Source organism: Pleurodeles waltl, chromosome 3_1, assembly GCF_031143425.1.
Source record: "Pleurodeles waltl isolate 20211129_DDA chromosome 3_1, aPleWal1.hap1.20221129, whole genome shotgun sequence".
Taxonomy (NCBI): Eukaryota; Metazoa; Chordata; class Amphibia; order Caudata; family Salamandridae; genus Pleurodeles; species Pleurodeles waltl.
The window spans coordinates 958,359,090-958,381,455 of record NC_090440.1 but is presented as its reverse complement, the minus strand read 5'-3'; the positions used below and the strand labels follow the sequence as shown (position 1 = coordinate 958,381,455).

Below are 22,366 nucleotides of genomic sequence, written 5' to 3'. Positions count from 1 at the left end.
TCCTTATACGAATTGGTCTTGACAGGTGAATGCCATTGTGGTACATCAATTGAGCTCCCTTTTTTGTTTTTTCCTGGGGGCCATGGCTTATAAGATCCTTAACGAAGACCTCCCAGACCTTTGTCAAATTAGAAGGGTCCATAACCAAGGAATCAAGTCTGGACAAGGCTGCTTCCCCTTGGCTTTTAATAGAGTTAGATGACCATTTCAATCATTTAAGATTTTCAATGCCAATCGCCCCTTTGAGCCATGCCACTTTCTCTGGCTTACATATTGTTGTTTGAATCTAGATTGCCTGTGGTTTGTGGTCACTTTCTGCGCAATCCAAAATCTTAAACTCGGCCCGAAATTTATATAATGACGGGTTAACCAGTGTGTAATCTAAATAGGATACCTTTTTTCCTGACTATCTAATCCATACGGGTGGAGTGTCGGCCCAGCTCTGTCCATTTAACGTGAATACGCCAACAGACTCACTAATCTTTATTAATTTCTCTCCAACCTTATCTTTCCTTATATTCATTGGGACACTTTGTGTTGGCATGGGTGGCACTGTTTGGATATGTTCCTCACTTCGATTATGGAATAGGTTGAGATTGAAATCACCCGAAATTAACCAGTGTGCCGGATGTATTGTGGTTTTTAAATGCACCAGATGCTTTAACAAGTTGTTGGCTTCGGCTGATTTCTTTTTTGGGTTAATATATTTGTTGATTAATATCAATGGTTCATGTGTGGTTGTTCCCCCAACCATCTAGTCGAACCAGTTGAAACGGTAGATCTCCCCCATTAAGTTCAGATGGTTCAGTGAGGATACTTGTGCTGACATATGTCACTAAGCCCCCCTTTGCCCTTCCAGACCTGCTGGTTTTCACTGCTAGTTTGATAAATTCTGTACAGCCGAATAGTGGTATGGACACTTGGGCCCATGATTCCTGTATCATTATATTATAATATGAGCCCAAAAATTGGATTATTGCTGGATCCTCCAATTTTGCCTGCAGGCCTCCTAAATTCCATGAACATATGGTCAGAGCCCCTTGCAAGGGCTGTTCGGTTGCTGTTCAACTATTATGGACCTTTCCTGGGGATAATGCTAGGGTCAGCCAACTCCAATTAGGCAGGGGGTCCTGTCTAGTTACCAGTTTCCTTTGCCCCTCATCCATCCATATCTGAACTTTAAACGGGGACTGAGCTATGGGCCTTTTATTGGACATTCCCTCCCCATCTCTTGCATTGAGTGGGTCCTGCACGCCACGTAAAACTGACCATGTGCCTGTAGTCTTGTTGGCCCGGTGGGCCTCCAATAATGGAGACGGATTTCTATCCCCTTGATATGTGACCACCTCAATGCCCCAGACTCTCAGGACCTCCCTCCTTTCCAGAATTTGCTTGGGGAGGTCGGGAGTTGAGAAGATAACCAGCTTTGGATTGGTGTGCTGATTATCTCTTGATTGAATTAACTTAATACCGGCAATGTCTTCTGAGGTTACATGTTTAGGATCTGGGGGTGCTTTTATAAGTCTTAGGATGGTAGAACGATTTAATACATCTGAAGGGGACCTTGAAACGAATTCCAGGATCCAAAGCAGGTGATGAACCTGTTCCTGGCTATCCGTGTTAAGTTGACTTGCCAGATTTAACTGCTGACGCGGCATGATGTTCGATTTTCGCTCTACTTGTATTATTCAGTGTTAATAAGCTGGCCCTTCAGTTTTCCTCCAGGAAACCAATAGCCAGTACAGGTAATCGATGCTCTAACTGTGTTGCAGGTGTCATGGGCGTGCCTTCTGGATCGAGAACATTCGTTACTGCTACTGCACTGAAACTAGATTGGGAGTACTATCCAATTTGTGCATTCCCCTTATAGCCTTATCTTCCTTGCTTCATTCAACGGACACCGTGGCCTTTAAAAAATGTTGATGGTTGGATCGTACAAGCTTCCTGCCCTTTCTCGCTCGTTTTTTCTCTCTCTGTGTCTGTTTTAAGATCATAGGGTTCTCCATTTATCCAGGATTATCTACGAATAATGGGTACACTTCAGCTTTCGAGTTCCTTGTGATGGAATGGGCCCTAGCATTATTTTCTGTGGGACCCCTTCTGTCTGCCAGGGTCAGTGGTGAAGCTGTCTGCTGGATGGAGGGGCTGCCGCTACTTTCTCTGTAGCAGGAGCAGATGTCAACATGTCAATCAGCGGGTTGGCGTAGGTATGTTCCTCTTTCTGGGCAGGACGGACTTCTATTAGTATTGCCTCCAAAATTGTCGGCAATTGCGATAACCTGTCTACCACCTCCTTGCATGTAAAGATGGTGAAGTCGTTATGTTGACTGATTTGGGCTATAGATATCAGGGCGTTTAGTTCTTCCAATTTATCATCTATTCCAGAAACTAACACCGCCAGTGTATTTAACAGATCTACCTGGATATCCATTTTATTCGAGTGATACTGGAGGGCCATTACTTTTGCCTGCATGGAGTTCAGAATTGCGGCTCACATATCATTTGCATTCACATTTGTTGCCATCGGTGATTGTGGATTGTCCATTTAATCGTCTCTTTGACCTCTCACTGGGGATTTCTACCGGTGGTGGGTTTCCCGCCTCCACCCTCTTATATGGGCCTACTAGACTTTTCTTCACAGAATCCTGCTCCCTGTTTTCGAATCCATAAGCGAGGCATGAGTAGAACTTCAAGCCGGGGCTCCCGGGACAGTCTTGCAGTGTTACTTGCTCCAAGATCTCGGCGGTTGCTACCATCTCCGAATCAGGAATGGATAAGTTGACTAGAATTGAAGTGGGATCTTAAGGGTCTAAATCTAAGCAGTTGTTTCTCACAATCTTTGCTTGGTTGGAGATTTCACAGGCTCCTACTATCTGACTTTTTTCCCGCATGGGCCACAGCCACAGCAATGCCAGTCAGGGTTTGTTTTGCTGCAATCACTAATGTTGGGGGATAAAGGAAGTGGCTGCTGCTCGTTTCTCGCCTCATTCTTCTTTCCGGGGCCCCTCGATTGCCAGCGCTGAGTGGGACATGGGCACCCACCTTACCCCCCCCACCCATCCCCCACTTCCAGGCTTGCTGATGTATGCCCAGGGGGTCCCTCTTACTTTTGCCATTGCTCGACCCATTTTTTAAAACAGAATAATAATCCATTATTGTGAGGCTTCTGGACTGGATTCTTTACTTCCTCCTCTGGGAGGATCTCAGATGTGGGCTGGTCTATCTCTCTTTTCATCTCTTCCAAACTACTAAATTGCGATGATGAGCTCCTACAGATTGTGTTCAATGTGCTCTGGGCCCTGGAGGGGCTGAGGGGCTCTGAAGTGCTACTTGCTCTCCTTTTTGTCGTGGTCTGATCTGAGGTCAGCTCTCTTTTCCTTTTCCTCTTGATTAGGTTGGGCATGTTGTTTTGTGCTTTACCTGACCTTATTTTCCTGTTCTTATTAGGCCAGATGGACAATTTCAGGCGGAAAGATGAATATAGGTGGTGACTATAACCCTATTAAGGTCCTTATGTAGAGGGGCTGTGTTTTATGCCTTATGTTTATGTCTATGCTTCTACTCCAACTAACAGCATTCTGTGCTATTCAGTGCCTGTTCAGTACCTTAAAGTGCTGTACCTCTACCCAGGGCTCCAGACATCTGATCAGCTCCTGGCCCCTCCGAGGAGCTTCTCCACTTGCTCCACTAGCTGCTCCTCCCGGCTGAGCCCCACCCATGTCCTTGAGGGGACTGGCCTCCACGGGCTTCCGAGGGACCGACCCTCACTCCCTGGGGGCCCGACGACTACACTAAGGCACCGCTCTGCTCAACACTCCGCACGGGGGCTCCCAGCAGCGGGCCACAGGCTTTCTGATTTCCCCACTTCTTCTCCCAGTGGTGCAGTTGAAGCGGAGCTGGCTGGCGGACAGTGGGGGTGGCGAGCAAGACGCGGTGGTGAGCAGTACGCTCCACTCCCTTCGCTTGCTCACTGCTCTGCTCCCTCATTCCGCTGCTTCACTTCTGCTGCTGCTGCTTTCGCTTCGCTGTTTCCCCTTCCGGGTTCCGTTCAACGACAACAAGGATTTAGGAGTTGGATGGAATTTGCTTAATTAAGTGTGGTCATCCAGTTTGGAGTGGCTTCCAATGCTGATGGAGTATCAAAGGGAGAATTCGATTATTGTCAGCACAGAAGTATGCTTTTACACTGAAGGTATGCAGTAAGCCAGCTAACTGACGATTATGTAGGTTAAACGGTAGTCAAGAGATTGTAGATAACTATGGGACATCATATGGTAGAGGTTTGAGGGTGATGGAAAAAGACTTACATTTAGTACTTTTACTAAAGAAAGGATGAGAGCCATGCAAGTACGATGCCTATTGAATATGATAATATGTGATGCAATAAGATAGTGTGGTCGATGGTATCAAATTGGGCTGAGATATCAAAAAGTATCAGAACTCCTGCATCACCATTGTCTACAACCATACAAAAGTCAATAACAACCAAGGTTAAGACTGGTTCAGTACTCATGCCTGGTCTGGATATATGCCCCAGGATACCTTGTACTGTCATTTGGCCTCTAATACATTCTTTCAGATTTAATGATGGAATTATGAAAGACTGGGCTCTCCCCACAGAGCTTCTAAAGAGCAGAAATGAATTCTAACTAAATTTCTCTTGAGCTCATTCAAAATGGTGATGCTTACTGTGAACTCTCCAGTTTCTTTTAACTGAAATTATTTGCACTTATCTGAGGATTACTACTAGTGTCTTACGTTTTGTAAAATTTGATTATGTGGCATGACCTCAATGCCCTCCGTTTATATTTATACAAATTGAAGTAAGATATAGGAACCTTACTGTTTTTTAATACATGAGTGGGCAGGCTAAGAGGGAAAGAATGGAAAGGGGTGGAAGCCATGAGCCTGTGGCTGGACCAGTAGAGGAAGTAATGGGGATGGGAGCTACCCTCTCCATTTTGGTCCAGACGGCCATATTCTGAACATAGTAGTGAACTGGCTGTAAAGCAGGCAGTTCACTACCACCCACCGCCAGGCCAGATTCGACCGCCAGGCCGACTGTGAGCACATTTGATCCGGCTGTGGAGGCATGACAGGCGATCCCATTTGCACTAGGGATTCCCTGGTGAGTTACCCCGCCAGGTAATCCCTGGCGGAAAGCATAATCCTTCCTGTCACCTGTATGTGACATGCCTGGCCCCTTCCCCCTTTCCACTTTCCCTACCCACCCCTCCCAGCCCCTAGAAAAACCCCACCCCCCCCAACATCAAAAACCAACCCCCCAACCCTCCACCCCCAAAAAGCCCATGCAGGTCCCCCACTGCAACCCTCACCATCCCCCAACCCTACATACAGGTTCCCCAAACACCAACACCCCACATCCACATGCACCCATTCACGTACATGCACACATGCATACATGCACTCATGCACTCATGCATACATGCACTCATGCACACCCCCATGCACTCACACACTCCAACACCCCCCCACCCCACTTCCCTCTCGGACAGCACTTACCTTTTCCGTTGCACTGCTCCAGGAGGGAAAGGGCTCCCTGGATGCTGCTCCACCGCCATCGCCCCCCTCTCCATACACTGCCACACCTATAACTGCTTCAGACCGCGGTTGGGCCGGCAGTCCGCATTTCGGGATGCCGGTACAGCTGCGGCCCGTTTTTTGGGGCTCCTTTGGCGTTTTTTGCTGCGGTGCAGCCCAGGAGGCACATTTCATGCTCCAGGTCGTGCCGCAGCCCCTGGCAGCCTCCCTGGCTTTCCTTCCCACTTACCTTCCTTGGGTCCTTTCTCTTTTTTCTTCTTTCTTCTTCTTTTTCTTCTGTCTTCATGTCTTCTTTGTTCTTGGTCTTCCATATTGTCTTCTTCTTTGGTGTTTGTCTTCCCAGCATGCCTTGCTTCCTTTTATACTTGGTCTTTTTTCTCATTCATTTCTATGTGGCCTTTCCCAATCCAAAATGATTGTTCTTTCTTCCTGTTTGTCACTTCCCGTTTCATGGTATATAAGCACTGCAGTTCTCTCCTTCCTTCCGTCTCAGTGGTGATCCTCGCTCCTGTTTCCGGTTTTCTACTAGCTCCTGCTTTTTTCCTGCGGGTTTTGACTTCAATTTTTTTGCCTTTTATTTTCTTTGTTTTTTCATCTTTTCCAGGAGTTCCCCTGATAGAGGTTTTTTCCCCATTACTTGGGTTTTTCCTCTGGGACTCCTTAGGGAGGGTATGGTCTGCCTTGGCATTTTTCCTACTCAGCACCACCGTGGCTACTAGAAGGGTTCACCCTTATCCTGGCCAGTCCAGAACCAGTAAGAAACCAGGCGCCCCTCCTAGCACTGGAGCCTACGGCGGTAAGAGAAATGCAGACCGTGACATTTACAGTAAGATCTCTGTACTCAGCTTAAAAGGGTTAATAATCTCACTGGAAAGAGTCTGATTAGGGTTGCATGGGTTAGTGCTGCTGCTGGTACAATTCTGAGCAGTCTGTGTTGAATGGGTACTGCCAACTAAGAGACACTAGGAGGGGTGAACCAGAATGAGCATTGACTTGTCTTCTTATGGCTTATACCAGTGCTCTACGAGACAAAGCTGCAAGAAGCACATCTAGAACTTAGTGTGTTAGATCACCCCTGTACAGCACCTGATACCCTAGATCCAACAGGTAGTCACAATCTTCCTGGACCAGAAATAAACGAACCAGAACATCCCTTAAACGTTTGTTTTACTAAATGTATTAATATACCATAAATATCCAAATTTCAACAAGGGACATTAACACAACATAAGAATGCATTTTACTTCATTTAGTAATCCTACTGAATGGTCTTTATGTTTAGGCCCATGTCCACCACACTCAACCACAATTAATTGTACATACCTTTCCCTGCAATTTATTATTGAGATTCAACCACTAAATTAATAAATACATGCTTGCCACAGCAATCAGAACAACATAGTGCTTTTGTTCTAAGTATGATTAACCATACCTATATTTTTTTATGTACGTGTAGGAATCCTCTTTTTTTAATAGCTCGGATTTAATCAAGTTATCTCTCAGGCCAAACTTCTGAATTGGTAAAATCTGAGCCTTGTCTGTAACTATCATATTAGCCGCTCGTACCATGCTTTCAGTGACGTCCACTCGGTGCCTGCTTTGCCTGCAACACATAACAAGTTTTAGAAGATGTACTCACATAAATATGAAAATCAAACAATTCTGCGGTCATAGCTAGATACTGAATCCATATGCCATAGATGCAGTTCAGGATGCAAAGAACATTGTAATTGTTTAGTCAAGTTTATCAGTCAAATGCAAACATACACTCCTGTTTCTACTTATACAACTTAAGTCAATTAATCCTGGCTGCCTTTAATTAGCTCAACATTGCTTATGCAATTTTGTAAGATCGGTTTAAGTGTGTAAATGTACAGCAGTCAGGTTTAAGGCTAATGCGTTTGGCTTTACCCAGAGCAGCATGGAACACAGAAATTCCAACAGTTTCAAGATACAAAACATTTAAAATATTTTATTAATTAAGCAATTAGTATCAAATTAAAACGAGTTGAGTGTAATAACATAACATGAAAAGAATGAAACATTGGAAAACATCTGAGCAGGACATATTCATACATAATTAAAAGTCATAAATAACTGTGGCATGCCTTTTGAATGCAGTAGACATATTTGAAATGCATGAAGCATGAGAAAAGTTGCAGACTTTGCTTCATTTTAAAACGATTTTAAAAAAATGAGCTACGACATTATTTTTTTGTTCTAGGTTTTAAAGCTTGTGTATCCTTAAACCATGTGGATTTAATGTTATACGTTTCCATTCATGGCATTTATTAATAAATCACACCCGAAAGAGGCACTTTAGAAAGGATTATGCTAGGATACGATTTGGATTCTTCGATGTAGGTGAAATCCAACACCAATGGAAAGACACTGAACCAAACGGGCTGCGTCTATATTTTGGAAAACTTAAGAGACTACTATGCTGCTGCCCAAGCCTTTTGGAAAGTACAGCCATCAGTGCACGGAAGCTACAAATCACAGCTTTAACAGCACTGAGAAGAAATGGCTAGTGGTTGAGGAGCATTTCTAAAAGTAGGAATGGATAAGAGAATAAGCCTTTAAGCTACGCGCTTCTCAGTAATAAAGTATGGATAATAAGCTCTACATCTTATTATTCAGGGCCAAGCAGCAATGTGTAGCTGATACAGAACCATGTCAATAATGTGCTCAACAGTCTGTAGGTGTAGGAAGAAGAAGTTTTATTTTTAGTAGCTGAGATCGGTACACTTAAACTCCATTTACTCTCTTTTGTACAAAGATATTCTTTTTTTTTTTAAAACGTTTTATTGATTTTTTAAATAAAACACTTTGGGAGTTCAACAATACAACTGCAGCACTGTTGTGCAACAAACCCCTTCCCCAACAATCAACTCCCTCCTCCTACAGTGCTACTAAAACTTCCTGATCCCTGCAGGTCCTGCATATTTTTTATACGATCAATGTCAATAGGGTAACCTTTCAGATGAATGCCATTCGACAAGGAGCTATTATCAGTCCATTACGCCTACAAAGGTAAACTGAACTCCGGGGCATGCCCTGGGTATTATTTTTGATTGTGCTCTAGAGGTCTAGGCCATCTCCAGTTGCGGTTGTCGTCCTCTATTACGCCTCCTGAACTATAGGTAGTGAGGGTAATCATCCCTTTATCATTCACACTCCCAATATCTGATGGAGCGTGAAGAGGTTCTCGCAAGTCTTCCAGCATCTGCACCCACGCAGCCAAATCATTCATCAATTTCTCCTCCCATCTGACATGCCTCATTCGTTCCTCCTCCACTACTGCCCGTTCCAAACAAGTCTCTTAGCCATTCCATATATTTAGGTGGGAGTGTGTGCAGCCATCTAAGAGCCTCTTTGTAAGAATTAGTCCCAACATTAGAAGTCAGTGGCTAAGTTTCTCTCCCTTCAGTGCTGGGTGTAGTCCCAGAAGCAGAACCTGAAGTGTGAATGGTATCTCCCACCCCGTGGCTTGAGCAAGTGTTTAAACCACCTTCCCCAAAAAACTCGCCAACCATGGGCAGCAGCACACAATATGCAAAAAATCCACCCCTTGAGCGCCGCACGGTGGGGGGACACCCATCAGGTCAATGCCTGTATATTAGATGAAGAACCTTGCGAGTCAAGTATGTTTGATATGGACAGTTATACTGTATTAGGTTAAAGCGAGAATTAGAGCTCACCTCCTTTGCTCTAGCATGGACTTTGCCCACTCCCATGCAGAAAGTGTATCACCCAGTGCCAATTCCCATCTTTTCTCTGCTTTAGGGGTAAGTTTAGGAAGGTCCTCTCTAAGTGCTTTGTGGATTAGAGATCAGCAGTCTGCCCCCTCCATGTTCAACATCGTGGTTAGTGTGTATGAGACTTGCAGTTCCTTCGGGAAGCCAGGCCACAATTCATGCGCCACTGCTGCGATTTTTGCATACTACAAGTATTGCCCTGGCCCCAACCTGAAGGAGACAATGAAATTTGCCTGTGTAATGAATGGATCACCAACATACAGTTCTCCTAGGAGTTCACAACCCCCGTCTTTCCATTTTTGTCTTTTTTATTTCCGTCAGTGTTGTGGGTTGTTTCCCCTTGGGCCAGCAGGCGGAAACTCTGTTTATGCCCGCTGACCCAGCAGGAAACTCGTAATAGGGGCCGCAGGAAGGAGACCACACTGGCGAACTGCCAAACTTGTAATGAAGGCCTTATTCTCATCCTCATATCAGCACCAAGCAGTTAAACTATTAGGCCCTCCACCTCAGTGAAATACCTCTGGGGTAAGTCAAAGAAGGTGCCCTGTAATCCATATAAACATCTGGGGAGTACAACTATTTTCAACATAGCCGGTCGGCCTATGAGAGAGAAGGGCAGTGTTTTCCAGAAGCAAATTGACACCTGTAATCCCTCCAACACATGCCCTATATTGAGATCTAAAAATGTCTGTTCTGTGAAGGCGATCAGTATGCCCAGGAATCGAACTCCAACACCGCACCACAGAAGCCCAATTGGTGGGAGCATCTCCTTTTGTGTCACTGCCAGTGAGCCCATTGGGAATAGGTGTGATTTCTGCCCATTCACAAAGAGGGCAGAGGTCTCTCCAAAGGTCTGCAGTGCCTCCAGGAGTATTGGTACTGCATATACTGTATCGGGCGGCGAAGATACACCAGGGCAGCATCTGCGAACAGAGACACCGACAGAATAACAAGGGGGATAGATGGCAACCCTGTTTAGTACCCCTCACAAGCACAACTTTATCCAACACTATGGGTCTCGTACGCACACAGGCCTCAGGGTCCATGTACAGTAATTGGACCCAGGCAACATACAATGGTCCGAAGCCCATTTTTTCCAACACCAACCATGAATAATCCCACTGTGGTGAGTCGAACACTTGTTCGATGTCCAGAAACACAAGAGCTCAGGGTTCCTCCCTCAGATGTGTTGCACGATATATGTGGGCTAACCCCCTAAGATTATGCATTGTGCTTCTGTGTGGTATAAAGCCACACTGAACTGTATGTATCAGAGATGGCAGGTGCGTGAGCAGGCTTGCCGCTAGGACACCGCTCAGTATCTTCACATCTACATTAAAAATGTACAATGGGCGACAGGAAGACTATTCTACAGGACTTTAGTTGGTTTAGGGAGCAACATGATTAATGCCTCCCATTTGGTGTGCCTCGGCATAGACGTCAAGCAATTTCTCTGTCATACACTCTTCCCTACTTATGGGGTTTTGCAAGGAGGACCTCACAGTTTTTTGCAGTACCAGCAGGGAAATCTCCTCCAGGAATGAAGCTCCCAGATCACGAGATGTCCCTCTCTGCCCATATAAGCTGCACACATGAAATCAGAATACTTCATTGATTGCCACTTGTGTATTGACTAGTAGTCCCCTTTCATCCCAAAGTGCCACTACCGGTTGTCTTGTTTCCTGCTCTCTAAGCAGCTGTGCAAGCATGGCACCTGCCTTATTCCCCTCAGCATGCAATGTTTGTCTATGGGCAGTATAGGTGTGCTTCTCCAGCCGGTGCCAGTGGTCCAATAGTTCCTTCCTGGCTTGATGCCATTTCCGTAGCTTATTGGGCCAGAAAGAAAGATCTTTTTCTAATTTCTGCAACCATTTCTCCTGACAAGAAAGATTCCTTTCCAGTTGTTTCCTAATCCCATAGATAGTTTTGATGCACACCCCTCTTATCACCACTTTCACTGCCTTATATTCGTGAGACCCACAGCTAGCACTGCCCCAATTCTCCATAAAATAGACTGAGTTCCTCTCTAATTGTGGCATCAAAAGGGGGGTCTGTCAGCGCTTCTGCCCGTAGTCTCCATAGAGGCATTAGTGGTTTGGTGTGTAACCTTGGGGGAGTTCGATGTAAATGTCTATCTATCACACAGTTGCAGTACCCTGCAAGGATGACATCTGTTGATAATATTCTGTAGCAGCCTTAGTCACTCCAATATAAAAGTCCCAACAGGTCCATCCAAAAGACCAGATAGAATTGCATATCTACCCTCTTGGTTTGTTACATGGGCCCTACACTGGAAGGGGACCCGAGGCGGCAAGCCGATCAGCACTCCAGGTGCATACCCAGAATAAGACATAGCATATTTATATCCTCTCTATCTGTTTCGGAGACTAGTTATACAGTCCTCCAAGACTTGAGTCTCCTGCACAAACGCTATGGGCACCCTGAATCCCTTCAGATAGGCATATTCTCTTCAGCACTTTTCATAACGTGCTAGGCCCTGCATGTTCCAAGTCACAAATGAACATACGTGAGCCATTCATGTTGTCTATGTTGTGAGGGCCAATCCACAGCAGTCCAGACCTGTGTCCGCACTCATCCTCTGCACATACAACCCCTTCTATTCAAGCACTGCAGTTTACCCACTTGTGAGTAGCATTCATCCCCCTTGACTTCAAAGTCAACCAAACTAGAGTTACTTTCCAACACCATCTCCCCGTGGGCACAGAAACGGCCTCACACTAGTTACAACAAAACTGGATGCAAACATGCACATCCCGCCTGATGCCCATCACAAAACTGCGCTAAACAATTAAACACAACAACACCTTTAACACAAAAGTGACTGTCCTTGATGCTACACTAGAGGTTAGAATGCCATGCGAGCCACGAGGCCGTAGCACTCAAGTGGCTCCCACAACTCTCAATCCCCCTGATCCTGTTGGCTCCTGCCAGCATATAATATTTAGCAACTATGACAGTTATAATCTGTCTAAAGTTCCCTATCGGTGCCTTCCCCGCCTCTTCCCTGTGTTGTGCATATGTTACCATTGACATCAGGTCATCCCCTCCTCTGTACTCTCCATATCCAAATCAGGATGATTCTGCCTCTCCTGATAGGAGGTGCCAGATGTCAACATCTCTGTGGCTTCCAGGATAGTTCTGTCTGGTCCAACTACAGTGCGACCCGACAGGCCTTTTGGCTTTCGTTTCTTCTCTCTCCTGCCAACTGTCTTGGACTTTAGGTTTTGGTTTGTGTCCAGTCCAGCCTCCAGCACTGTCTCACCAGCAGAGGCTCCTTTCAAGGTGCCTATCCATTCAGTCGCCTCACTGCGCTAAAGAAAAAACATGTTGCCCCCTCATGCTCCACCCTCAGTTTTGCTGGGGCCATCAGGTTGTATTTCACATTTAATGTTCGCAGTCTCCTTTTAACATTCAAATAAGTTTTACGTTGATTCTGAACCTTCTGTGTGTAATCAGGAAAAATTGAGATGTGGCATCCTTCAATTTGTGGTTTCCCTTTGAGCCGGACATTGAGCAGGATGACGTCTCTATAATTAAAAAGACGAGCTACAATAGCTCTTGGTGGTGCTCCAGGTCTCAGTATAGGCAAAAGTGCCCGATGAGCCCTTCGGATTGTGTAGAAATTGGAGAGACCCTGTATAGGCATAATAGGCAAAGCCATTCCTCTCAGAAAATTTCTGCTGAATGCCCCTCCGCCTTTTCCGGGAATCCCATGATTCGCAAAATATTCCTCCTTGCTCTGCCTTCAGAGTCTTCCACTTTTTCTTCCAACTTCTTGGACAGTTTCTGAAGGGATGTTATTGCTTGTTTTAGGGCGGCCACCTCTTGTTGCAGTTCCCCAATGTTCCTTTTGGTTATCGTAACCCTGTCTGCCACCTTTCAGAGACCTGCCCTCAGTATAGTTACATCAACTGCTACTGAGTTTATTTTATTTGCCAATTCTGACCGGGTGCACCGGAGTTCGATCTCAACGTCTGCCATTGACGGAGTCTGCACCACCTGCAGTGGAGTACCACCTTGTTGTTCGGTCATCTGTGTGCCCCTGGTGGGATCCATTTGTAAAGCTGCCTGTGGTTAATTAATAATCTTGTTGGTGTAAGAGTGTCATGGCGCTCTGGCTTTCATCATTTTGCTTTTACCTTCAGCAAGTGCCCCAGCCCTACAGCAAGTCCAATCTCCACAAGGCCCTGTAGTACAGACCGCCAATCTTGGCCCCGAGCAGCTCCTGCATCCCGTGTCGCGGGCCCCACTAGGCTTGACCTTGTCCTAGATTGAGAGGGCCAATATCTTTCCACAGTAAAGCATTGAGAGGTGGAAGGTCCACTATAGGCTGGAGGCCTCCATCCATTTTCAGCACAAGGAAATAACAAGAGTAATGACCCCCCTCGTCTTTCCCAGTCCAGAGTCCTCCCTATCGCACCTTTGGAGAGCAATACTCTTATCTCGTGCAGCAAAATGGAAAGTCACTCGGTAGGGGGTGAGGATGTGATTGAGCAAACAGAAAGCATAGGGCATAACCATGGTAAAAAATCTGTATTACCCATCTGTCAGACATGATGGCACCCCTTTCTTGGAGAAGTACTGGATCCTACCCCTCCACAGGATTTGTGTGTGCTACTAGGGGGAACATAAAGTGGCTCAGAGGCTGCTGCCACAGGGGATGGGGACTGGGAGGAGTGGAGCCCCTGCTGACCTGTGTGATGCCTGTCAAAACCCTATCCCAGAACCCAGACACCACAGACACATGATGTGTGGACTTATGTTTTCTGCAATTGCACCGTGGCTTGAAGACTGTCATTTTAGTAGGGGGCATCATTCCTAGCACACTGGTTTTTAAATTTGAGAAATCAACGTAGGCCAACAAATGTGGGTGAGGAGTTCCGGATCTGCATCAAAAGGAACAGAAAGAAAAGAAAGGAGGTCAGTGCATGGGAAGGCCCTTATATGGTGCTCAACTCTCTTCTGCGGGAGTACACAACCGGTGCAGAGCAGCATGGTGCTACCTAGTGGCATGCAGGAGAAATTCAGTTAGAAAAGTGAGGAATCTGGTGTTAGAAGTATATTTAAAGAGTTTGTTTCTGGAATAAAGCTAGTTTTTTAACTATGGAAACTGTTTCAGAAATCAGTCTTCATGTGAGGATATTTTCTATACCTTGGCAGTGCTTACCTTGAGCCAGTGGTAGCAGGTAGGGTCCCACCAGCACTCATATGAGAGGTAAGTATTTTTCCTCTATAGACTTTGATACCGTGCAAGAGAGAAAACCACACCAAGGAAAAAGAAGAAGGATGAGAAAGACAGCAAAATAGTGAGAGAGGGAGAAAGTAGGAATGTGCAAGAGTGGGAAAAAGGGGCAGGGAGTGCTTGTAGTGTATTAAAGAGGCTCGAGGTGGAATCAAGCCTAAGCAGACTTTTGTATTCCACATGCTGTCATTCGATTCACCAGCTGTGAACTTCTGTACAAAACTTTGGACCCTGGCACTTATTCTTTCACAGATTAAGGACTGGGTTTGGGTAAGTGGTTGTTTGATATTCTCGTGGCCCTTTTGGCAGGGACAATTATAGGTTCCAGTGCAGCAGCAGTGGAAAGAGAAATGAAGATATGAAATATAATTGATGCTTCAATTCTGAATGAGCATTTCAATGGAATGGAAAGTAGCAGGTTAGAACTCAAAAGAGGCTTCCATATACTGAGGAACTGGGCCACATAGGAGGGTAAAATTAACATGGCATTTGGCCATTTTACAATGCTGTGGCTATTGATGCAAGGGGCAGAAAATACCAGTTGAAATAATGGGGTGTTATTTGTGAAATATTTCGTTGTTGAGTCTCTGGCTATGGATCATCCAGCAACACTTTCGAGGTTGCTCAGACTGAAGAGAGAAAACAAGTGATAAAGGTTTAAGGACAGATCATGGTAAGCCATGCGCAGTCAGTGGTGTTTGTCCATGCCCCAGTGCAGAGAGTGAGACTAACTCTACTGGATGAGATACAATCTGTGCCGTGGCTCATATACTGATCACAGGCAGCTAAAATATAATATTAAACATGCCTCAACTGATAAAATAAGAACTTTCAGCCTCCGCATTATTTAACAGAAATACAGTACACCTACAAGACCGACATCCCATTAAAGGAGGTTAGAGTTAATTGAGGGGCAAGTCATTCATTAATTAAGAGATAAATGGCTTCAAGAGAGAGCGAGACAGGTGAGGTAGTCAATCTACTCACTAAACAAACACGGTTTGTAATGGAGAACTCCCTGGTACATAAACATGAGAAATTTATGGAGAAGTGTAAAGCAAAACTGTTAACTTCAATCCCGGTTTGTCCTTGCAATACAGAACGAGAGAATGTTTTCCACTCTGCAGAGAATATCATTGTTGGTGGAGATTTTAACATAGTGCACTGCACAAAAACACCATGGATCCAACAATACACATTGAAAGAGGTCAGACCTAATATCCACATATATCCAAAAGATGAATGCACAAGTTAACCTTTGAAACTTCTAGAGGTTTCATAACAAACCACACAAAACTATGCATTTCATTTGCATCGTTATAATACCTACTCCTAAATAAACTACACCTAGATTAGTGAGAGCATGTGAATCTTGGAGAATTGACCACTGAAAGCATAACCATCTCTGAGCAGACCCCAGTTTGAGTGGATAGTGGCTTCACTGCATGTAGGAAGGGGTGGCTGACTGAATAGTGAGTAATTGCTGAACTACCCAGTATTAAAGTTTGGAAAGAAAACAGACACATTCAAGAGTTGCTTTATGAACACTGGATGACTAGTTTTAATGGTATCTGGGATGCTTACAAAGCTGATATAAGGAGACAGTTTAGTGCATCTAACATCAGATTGTGCAAAATGAGGGGATCCGCTATTGGAACTTAAACCTAGAGCCTAAAACTCAGAAAGAGTGGTGTCAACCAAATCGAATAATACTGAATATGCTAAACTCTACTGTTTGAGACTGACATAAAAAAGGAAGAAGTGGTCAGAGCCATCAATCTGTTGAAATCCAAGAAGGCAGCTAATTTAGATTGTTTTTCTTCTTGTTTCCGCAAAACAGATCTATTCGGTTTCTTTTGCGCACCTAAAACTACTATATCTGGTAGAAATTACATCACACACCCTCGGATCCACCGGATGACATCACCGTAAGTGATGGCTACATGTGCATTATTTTACGTATTAAATAGGCAGTAAATGTTGCTGGGCGTACATGCACGAATGAATAGAAAATAGGGGAAATAACTGTGCTGATGACATCCGCCTTAGTGGGCAGATGGTATGGTCAAGGAGCTGCAATTGGAACACGGGCATTACGTGGTACATAAGTGTCAACAGACTGTGCTGGTATTACTGGGCTGCTTGCATGGGCAAGAAAACCATGCACGACACATGGACATGGATTCTAATTGCAATTATCCAACCCCTACTCACAGGAATATATTTCATTGCAGTAACATGCCCCAAAATAACCTACATTCCCGCACAACGTGCATATTATTCATGCTCTTCCTACCTATTTGCGGCATTGGCTTGATGTGTGTGGTCCTCCTTGTGGTTCACTTTTGGTTTATTGTTCTGCTGGTTAGATTTCGTATGTGCAACACCTAGAAGGAAAACACATAATAAGTACTCTTAGCACAGTAATATTGATAAACTAATTGAAACGTGTGCACTTTCCTAAACTCCCAACTGAACAGAGGATGTGGAGCAGGAGTAGGTCAAATAAACCTCATCTGTTCTAGTATTGGCTAGTCTGACCAGTTTGCTCCCCTATTCCAGTACCAGGACACCCTCCACAGCTATACTAATGCACATGAATCCTGCAGTACTCCCCCACCCCCATCCCACACACACAGCTGGCAGTGCATGGTGAATCTCAAGTCTAAGAGTCTGAATCAAAGAAACACAAGCATTTGTAAGTTACATCCACGCAATGTAATTTAAACTGGTTAACCCACTTCACAAAACCTACCCCCCAAACAGGTGAAAGAAAATGGTATTCATGAAAAAGCTCACCTTGGTCCTTTTTCTCATTTCTAGGGCGATAAAAAGTGCATAAAGTAACAATTCGTTTTTTTTTTTTTTTTACTTTTCCCTTTTTCATATTTTCTTAAGCATATGTGCCCTTCATAATGTGAGGGAATTAAACTTTTCCCATACCATGAACAGCACCTACCCCTGGGATTTTCCGGTTCTTTAAAGTGTGGTAATTTACTTTACTAAAGTAGTTCAGACTGACTGGACATGCCCTGCATCTCACTGCCAACTCCACTGTCATACTCCTGAGGATGCTCAGCAGTGTAACTTCAATGAAAACTTACATCTACACTGTCTAGTCAGACAAGAGTAGACTACTGAGCCTCAAGCCGGAAGGAGACATGCTGTGAACTATAAAGTTATTAAATGAATATATTATAGCCTTTGAGCCCGCCGTAGCGGGCTATACCGGCCATTAAAGGCCCACTCCCGCGTTAAACAAGGGAGCGGGGCTTTCACTGCCCATTTAGTCCAGCTAGGAAGGGCTATAAGGCTATTAGAACATTCTGCCACTAGAGGGCAGAATGTGCTAATAAATAAAACAAAGTCCTCACGATCCCGAAGTGATTAAAATCCCCTTGGGCTCCGTGATGCCTTTGTTCAGAGCTGTTGCTGTGAACAAAGAACATTGGAAGATGTAAATTGCCTGGTTGTGACATTAACTATACACTAATATACATGAATAAATAAAACTTGGACCCTGAATATTGAGAGTAGCTACTGCTTGCCTGGGCTCACTCCTCTGCCTGATGGTATTGCTGGATGCTGGGACGGTCTACTACGAAAACTGTTTAGTCTTGATTCCACCTCACACCTCATCCACCACACTACATTCCTTCCTCTTTATCTCAGTCTTAAAAGGTTCTTTTTCACCCATGTTCTTGCTTTGTCACCGTGTTCTGTGTTTTTCTTCCTCCCATTTCTGCTTTCCTCCCTCTTTCTTTGGGTCATAGTCTGACGAGTAAGAAGGAAGTCCTTGGCCCTAAACACTGAGCTACGTGTTGGTGCTCACTAACTGCAACCTTTGGTACAAAATTAAGCACTGGTGCTACATTAGGAATCTCTCCTCATCAGCCACTGTGTTCTGGTGACTGCTGCCTTCTCATTGTCCTCCAAACCAAATGTAAATCTAGAGATGACCAGTCATTTTCGGTAACCAGACACAAGCTGTTACCACTGCTCATCATTAGGGGCACTCTATGCAATCCTTCTGGAAAACCATTAAGAATTGGCTCTTCTTCTAATCATGAACACCCACTTAGTTTCTAGTACTAATGTGGGCCAGAGTATACTGATAGATACAAATAATTACTATACGATGAAGCATAAATTTGGTTTTGGCAGAGTCGCAGAGTGAACATAAAATAAGGACCGCACTGACCTACACAACATAGTCTTTAAAACATACCTTCAATGGTGAGAATTAAAACATTACAGCTTAACCAGGTACGGGACCAGAATATCGAAGTCAGATAGTCGTATCGCACAAGTTCGGTCCAACCTAATATTTACAAAAATACTGCACCGTTAAAGTAAATAAGAGAAAATCTTAACCGAACGGCATGGTATTTTTGTATACAATATTTAAAACATTATATTTAAGTCAGACCATATTTCGGACAGCGATATTCTGACATACAGTCCTAAACTCAAAACACTGGTGTGCCAATAGACCAATAAAAGCTCCCATAGAACTTTACCTCCAAAATTCCAATATGTGTCTTTCTGTTCCTCCCTGACTTAAAGGATCTTACCCTCAGTGGATGGAATGTTTAAAAAGCTTTGCAGCATTTGTGCCACAGACTATACCAGTCGTTAAAGTCCATCTCCCTCAGTAGCTCAGTGAACGACTGAACCCTCGGCAGCGCGATGCAATACACAATGGGATCTGTTCTGCCTCACTACCTAGCAACATTGCTACCTGTGTTGCATCAATACCTAAGAATGTTCGAAGGTCATAAAAGCCACATAACGTCACAGAAAGTCACATCATTCAGGCAATCCAGAAGCATAATCAGGTTCAACATGGTTGCACAATTCCAGTGCCCCTAACTTTATGTAACAACAAGCACTGGCAAAGCCAATAGGTCTTGTATACGCAACAGTTATTGGCTTTGCCAATGTGTTTCAGCCATGTTGTACACCATCGTGGCTGCTGCTCAGCATGGCTAAAAGTTATTGGAATAGAGGAGAGTGGCGTGGAGTGTTGTGGAGTAGAATATTGTAGAGAGAGAGTGTTGTGTATTGGAGCGGCATAGTGTGCAGCCACGTGGTGTGGCATGGAGGAGAGAGGGCTGTTGTAGAGTGCACTGGTGTAGAGTGTTGCAGAGTATAGTGGCATTGAGTGCAGTGGTATTGAATTCAGCGGGGTACAATGCAGCATCGTAGAATGCAGTGGCGTAGATTAGAGTGTAGGTTATCTGAGTGCAGTGGTATGGAGTAGCGCAGAGTAGAGTGGCACAGAGTAGAGTGGTGCAAAGTGGAGTGACAAGGATTTGAGTAATGCAGAGGGCAGTGACCCAGAGTAGAGTTGAGTGTCATGGCATGCAGTGTTGAGTGGCATGGCATGCAGTGTTGTAAAGTGCAGAGCAGATTCGAGTGGCGTAGAGTGCAATGGTGTAGAGTGGTGCAGAGTAAAGTAGCTCAGAGTAGTGCGGAGTACGGTACAGTGCCGTAGGGTGCAGTAGCATACAGTGCGGTAGCATAGAGTGGAGTAGCTTACAGTGGAAAAATGCAGAATAAAGTGGCAGAGGGCTTAGTGGTGGAGAGTGCAGTGTTGCAGAGTACAGTGTCAGACTGCAGTGGTGTAGAATGGAATAGAGTGGTGTAGAGAGCATTGGCAAAGAGTACAGTGATGCAGAGTACAGTGCAGTGGCACAGAGTGCAGTTGTGTAGAGGGCAATGCTGTATAGTGCAGCGGCTAAGAGTAGAGTGAGTAGAGTGCTGTGGCATAGAGTAGGGTGGAGCAGAGTGGAGCAATGCAGAGTAGAGTGGAGTTGCGTAGACTGCCAGAGTGTAATGGTGTACAGTAAAGTGGTGTAGAGTTCAGTGGCATCCAGTACAGTGGTGTAGAGTGGCGTACAGTGGATGGACGTAGAGGGTAGGACCACAGAGTAGAGTGTTACAGAGTGAAGTGCATTGGTGTAGACTGTATTGGCACAGAGTGCAGTGGCACAGAGTGGCGTACAGTACAGTTGCCTAGGGTGAAGTTGTGCAAAGTAGATTAGTGTGGCCTAGACTGGAGTGGTGTGGATTGCAGTGGTTAAGAGTGCAGTTGTGTAGAGTAGAGAGGCATAAAGTAAAGGGGTACAGAGCAGAGTAGAGCAGGGTTGCATGAAGTGGCGTAGAGTCAGTGACAGAGCGGAGAGGTCCAGAATGAAGTGGCATGGAGTGGTGTAAAGTGGAGTGATGCAGAGTAGAGTGCAGTGGTGTGGAGTAGAGTGGAATGGCATACATTGGAGTTTTCATGGCGTGGTAGCACACAGCCATTACACACAACACTTTTTCAACTGAAATGATCATTACATCTGCAAAGACATACAGTGTTACTAATAAAACTATATAGTGCACAGACGGAAATGTGTAGAAATTGCATCACCTAGGGTAATGATTTGTTTTGATCACAGTAAAGTATTTCTTTCCAACACACTTCAGAAATAACAAAAAATTAGCTCCATTTGTATTCCTAATTCTGATATATTCTGAAAATACTTATATAGTCCACTTAAATGTTGTGTGCTGAAATGAAAACTCTTTCCTAATCCAGGATCCAGCAAAATTGTCACATACATCCTCTGACTTTGAAGTGAGAGAAAGAAAAGTAAACAAGTGCCCCCAAAAGATAGCGCCTGACATTTGACCACGGTCTTTGATCGCACTGCAAATGTGATGAGATCAGAACAAGATTTACAGGCATGTTTACAGAAAGGGAGCATTCAGAAGGATATTGTAAATAAGGTTTGGACAAGAGTATGTAAGAACTCAAGCTGGACAACCTAAAACAAAAAAAGCCAACAAAATGATAGCAAAACAACGTGAGTTACAAACCACAAAGCCATTGGGAAGCAACAGGCTGAATGCATTCCTAGGCCAGCTTTCTGAATGTCCCCAAGATGTCTTTAGGCAATCAGACATCTGCGCTGTCTGGTAGGCTGCGACCTAAACATTTGGCCAGAGGTATGCTAAAAATGGAGCAGGGAGGAGGGGAACCATCTGCCATGAACATTTTCTGTTTATTATTTATAGCTTATAGTAGAAAAGATATGTGTTATTTATAGCTTGCTCTTTCAACTCCCATGCTAAGAAATGAACTTTTCTTCTAGCAGTGCCACAGTGTGCACAATGAGTCTGAGATACTGCTCTATTTTGGTAAAATGAAACAAAGGTTCAAAGAATACTCATGTGTTTTCATGTAGCGGTTCATACCAAAATATTGACTACCTGGAAGCTGTAAATAACAGATGTTACAATTCACTACTTTAATCGGACTGAATGTACTTAATATGCTTGTACAGGAGGCTGTGCTGGATTTTCGAGATTCAAACTCATGACTTGCAAATCAAAACAGTTGTCAACGGCAACAGTTGTCTTACTCATCCGATTTATGAACTACTTCAATGTAATAAAAGTCATGTTCACTGGCTGAAAGGGACGCCTGGTGAGCAGGACATTCCCTAGAACTGTCAGATGGCGTCCAGTTCTTTATAGTCCAGGTTAGGCTTGCAGAACCTGCTCTGAAAAACAGCGTCATGCTGCGCAAAGATCAAAATCCAAGCTACAATGTGCTAAAGTTCACGACAATCCACACTTGACATTGCATCCCGCAAAGGACACGGTGCAATTTATTGAAATTCCGAAAAGAACATCTTGCAACTCATTAAAAATCCCAAAGAAAAGTAGGTGGCAAAGGGTTGCTCTCCTTCCTTGTTTTTTTGGAAAAAATGCATGAATAGTTTGTGACTGC

The 22,366-nt window shown here is 44.5% G+C and overlaps 1 protein-coding gene across 3 annotated transcripts in view; it reads right to left on the bottom strand.

Moving 5' to 3' along the window:
* Positions 1-22,366, bottom strand: part of INPP5B (inositol polyphosphate-5-phosphatase B) — a 738,051-nt gene that overhangs the window by 397,457 nt on the left and 318,228 nt on the right. For all 3 annotated transcript variants that reach the window (XM_069223977.1, XM_069223978.1, XM_069223979.1), the window contains 2 exons: positions 16,880-16,970; positions 6,995-7,165 (listed from right to left, as the gene is read on the bottom strand). In XM_069223977.1, the coding sequence (XP_069080078.1) occupies positions 6,995-7,165; positions 16,880-16,970 (262 nt within the window). The remainder of the gene's footprint in view (positions 1-6,994; positions 7,166-16,879; positions 16,971-22,366) is intronic.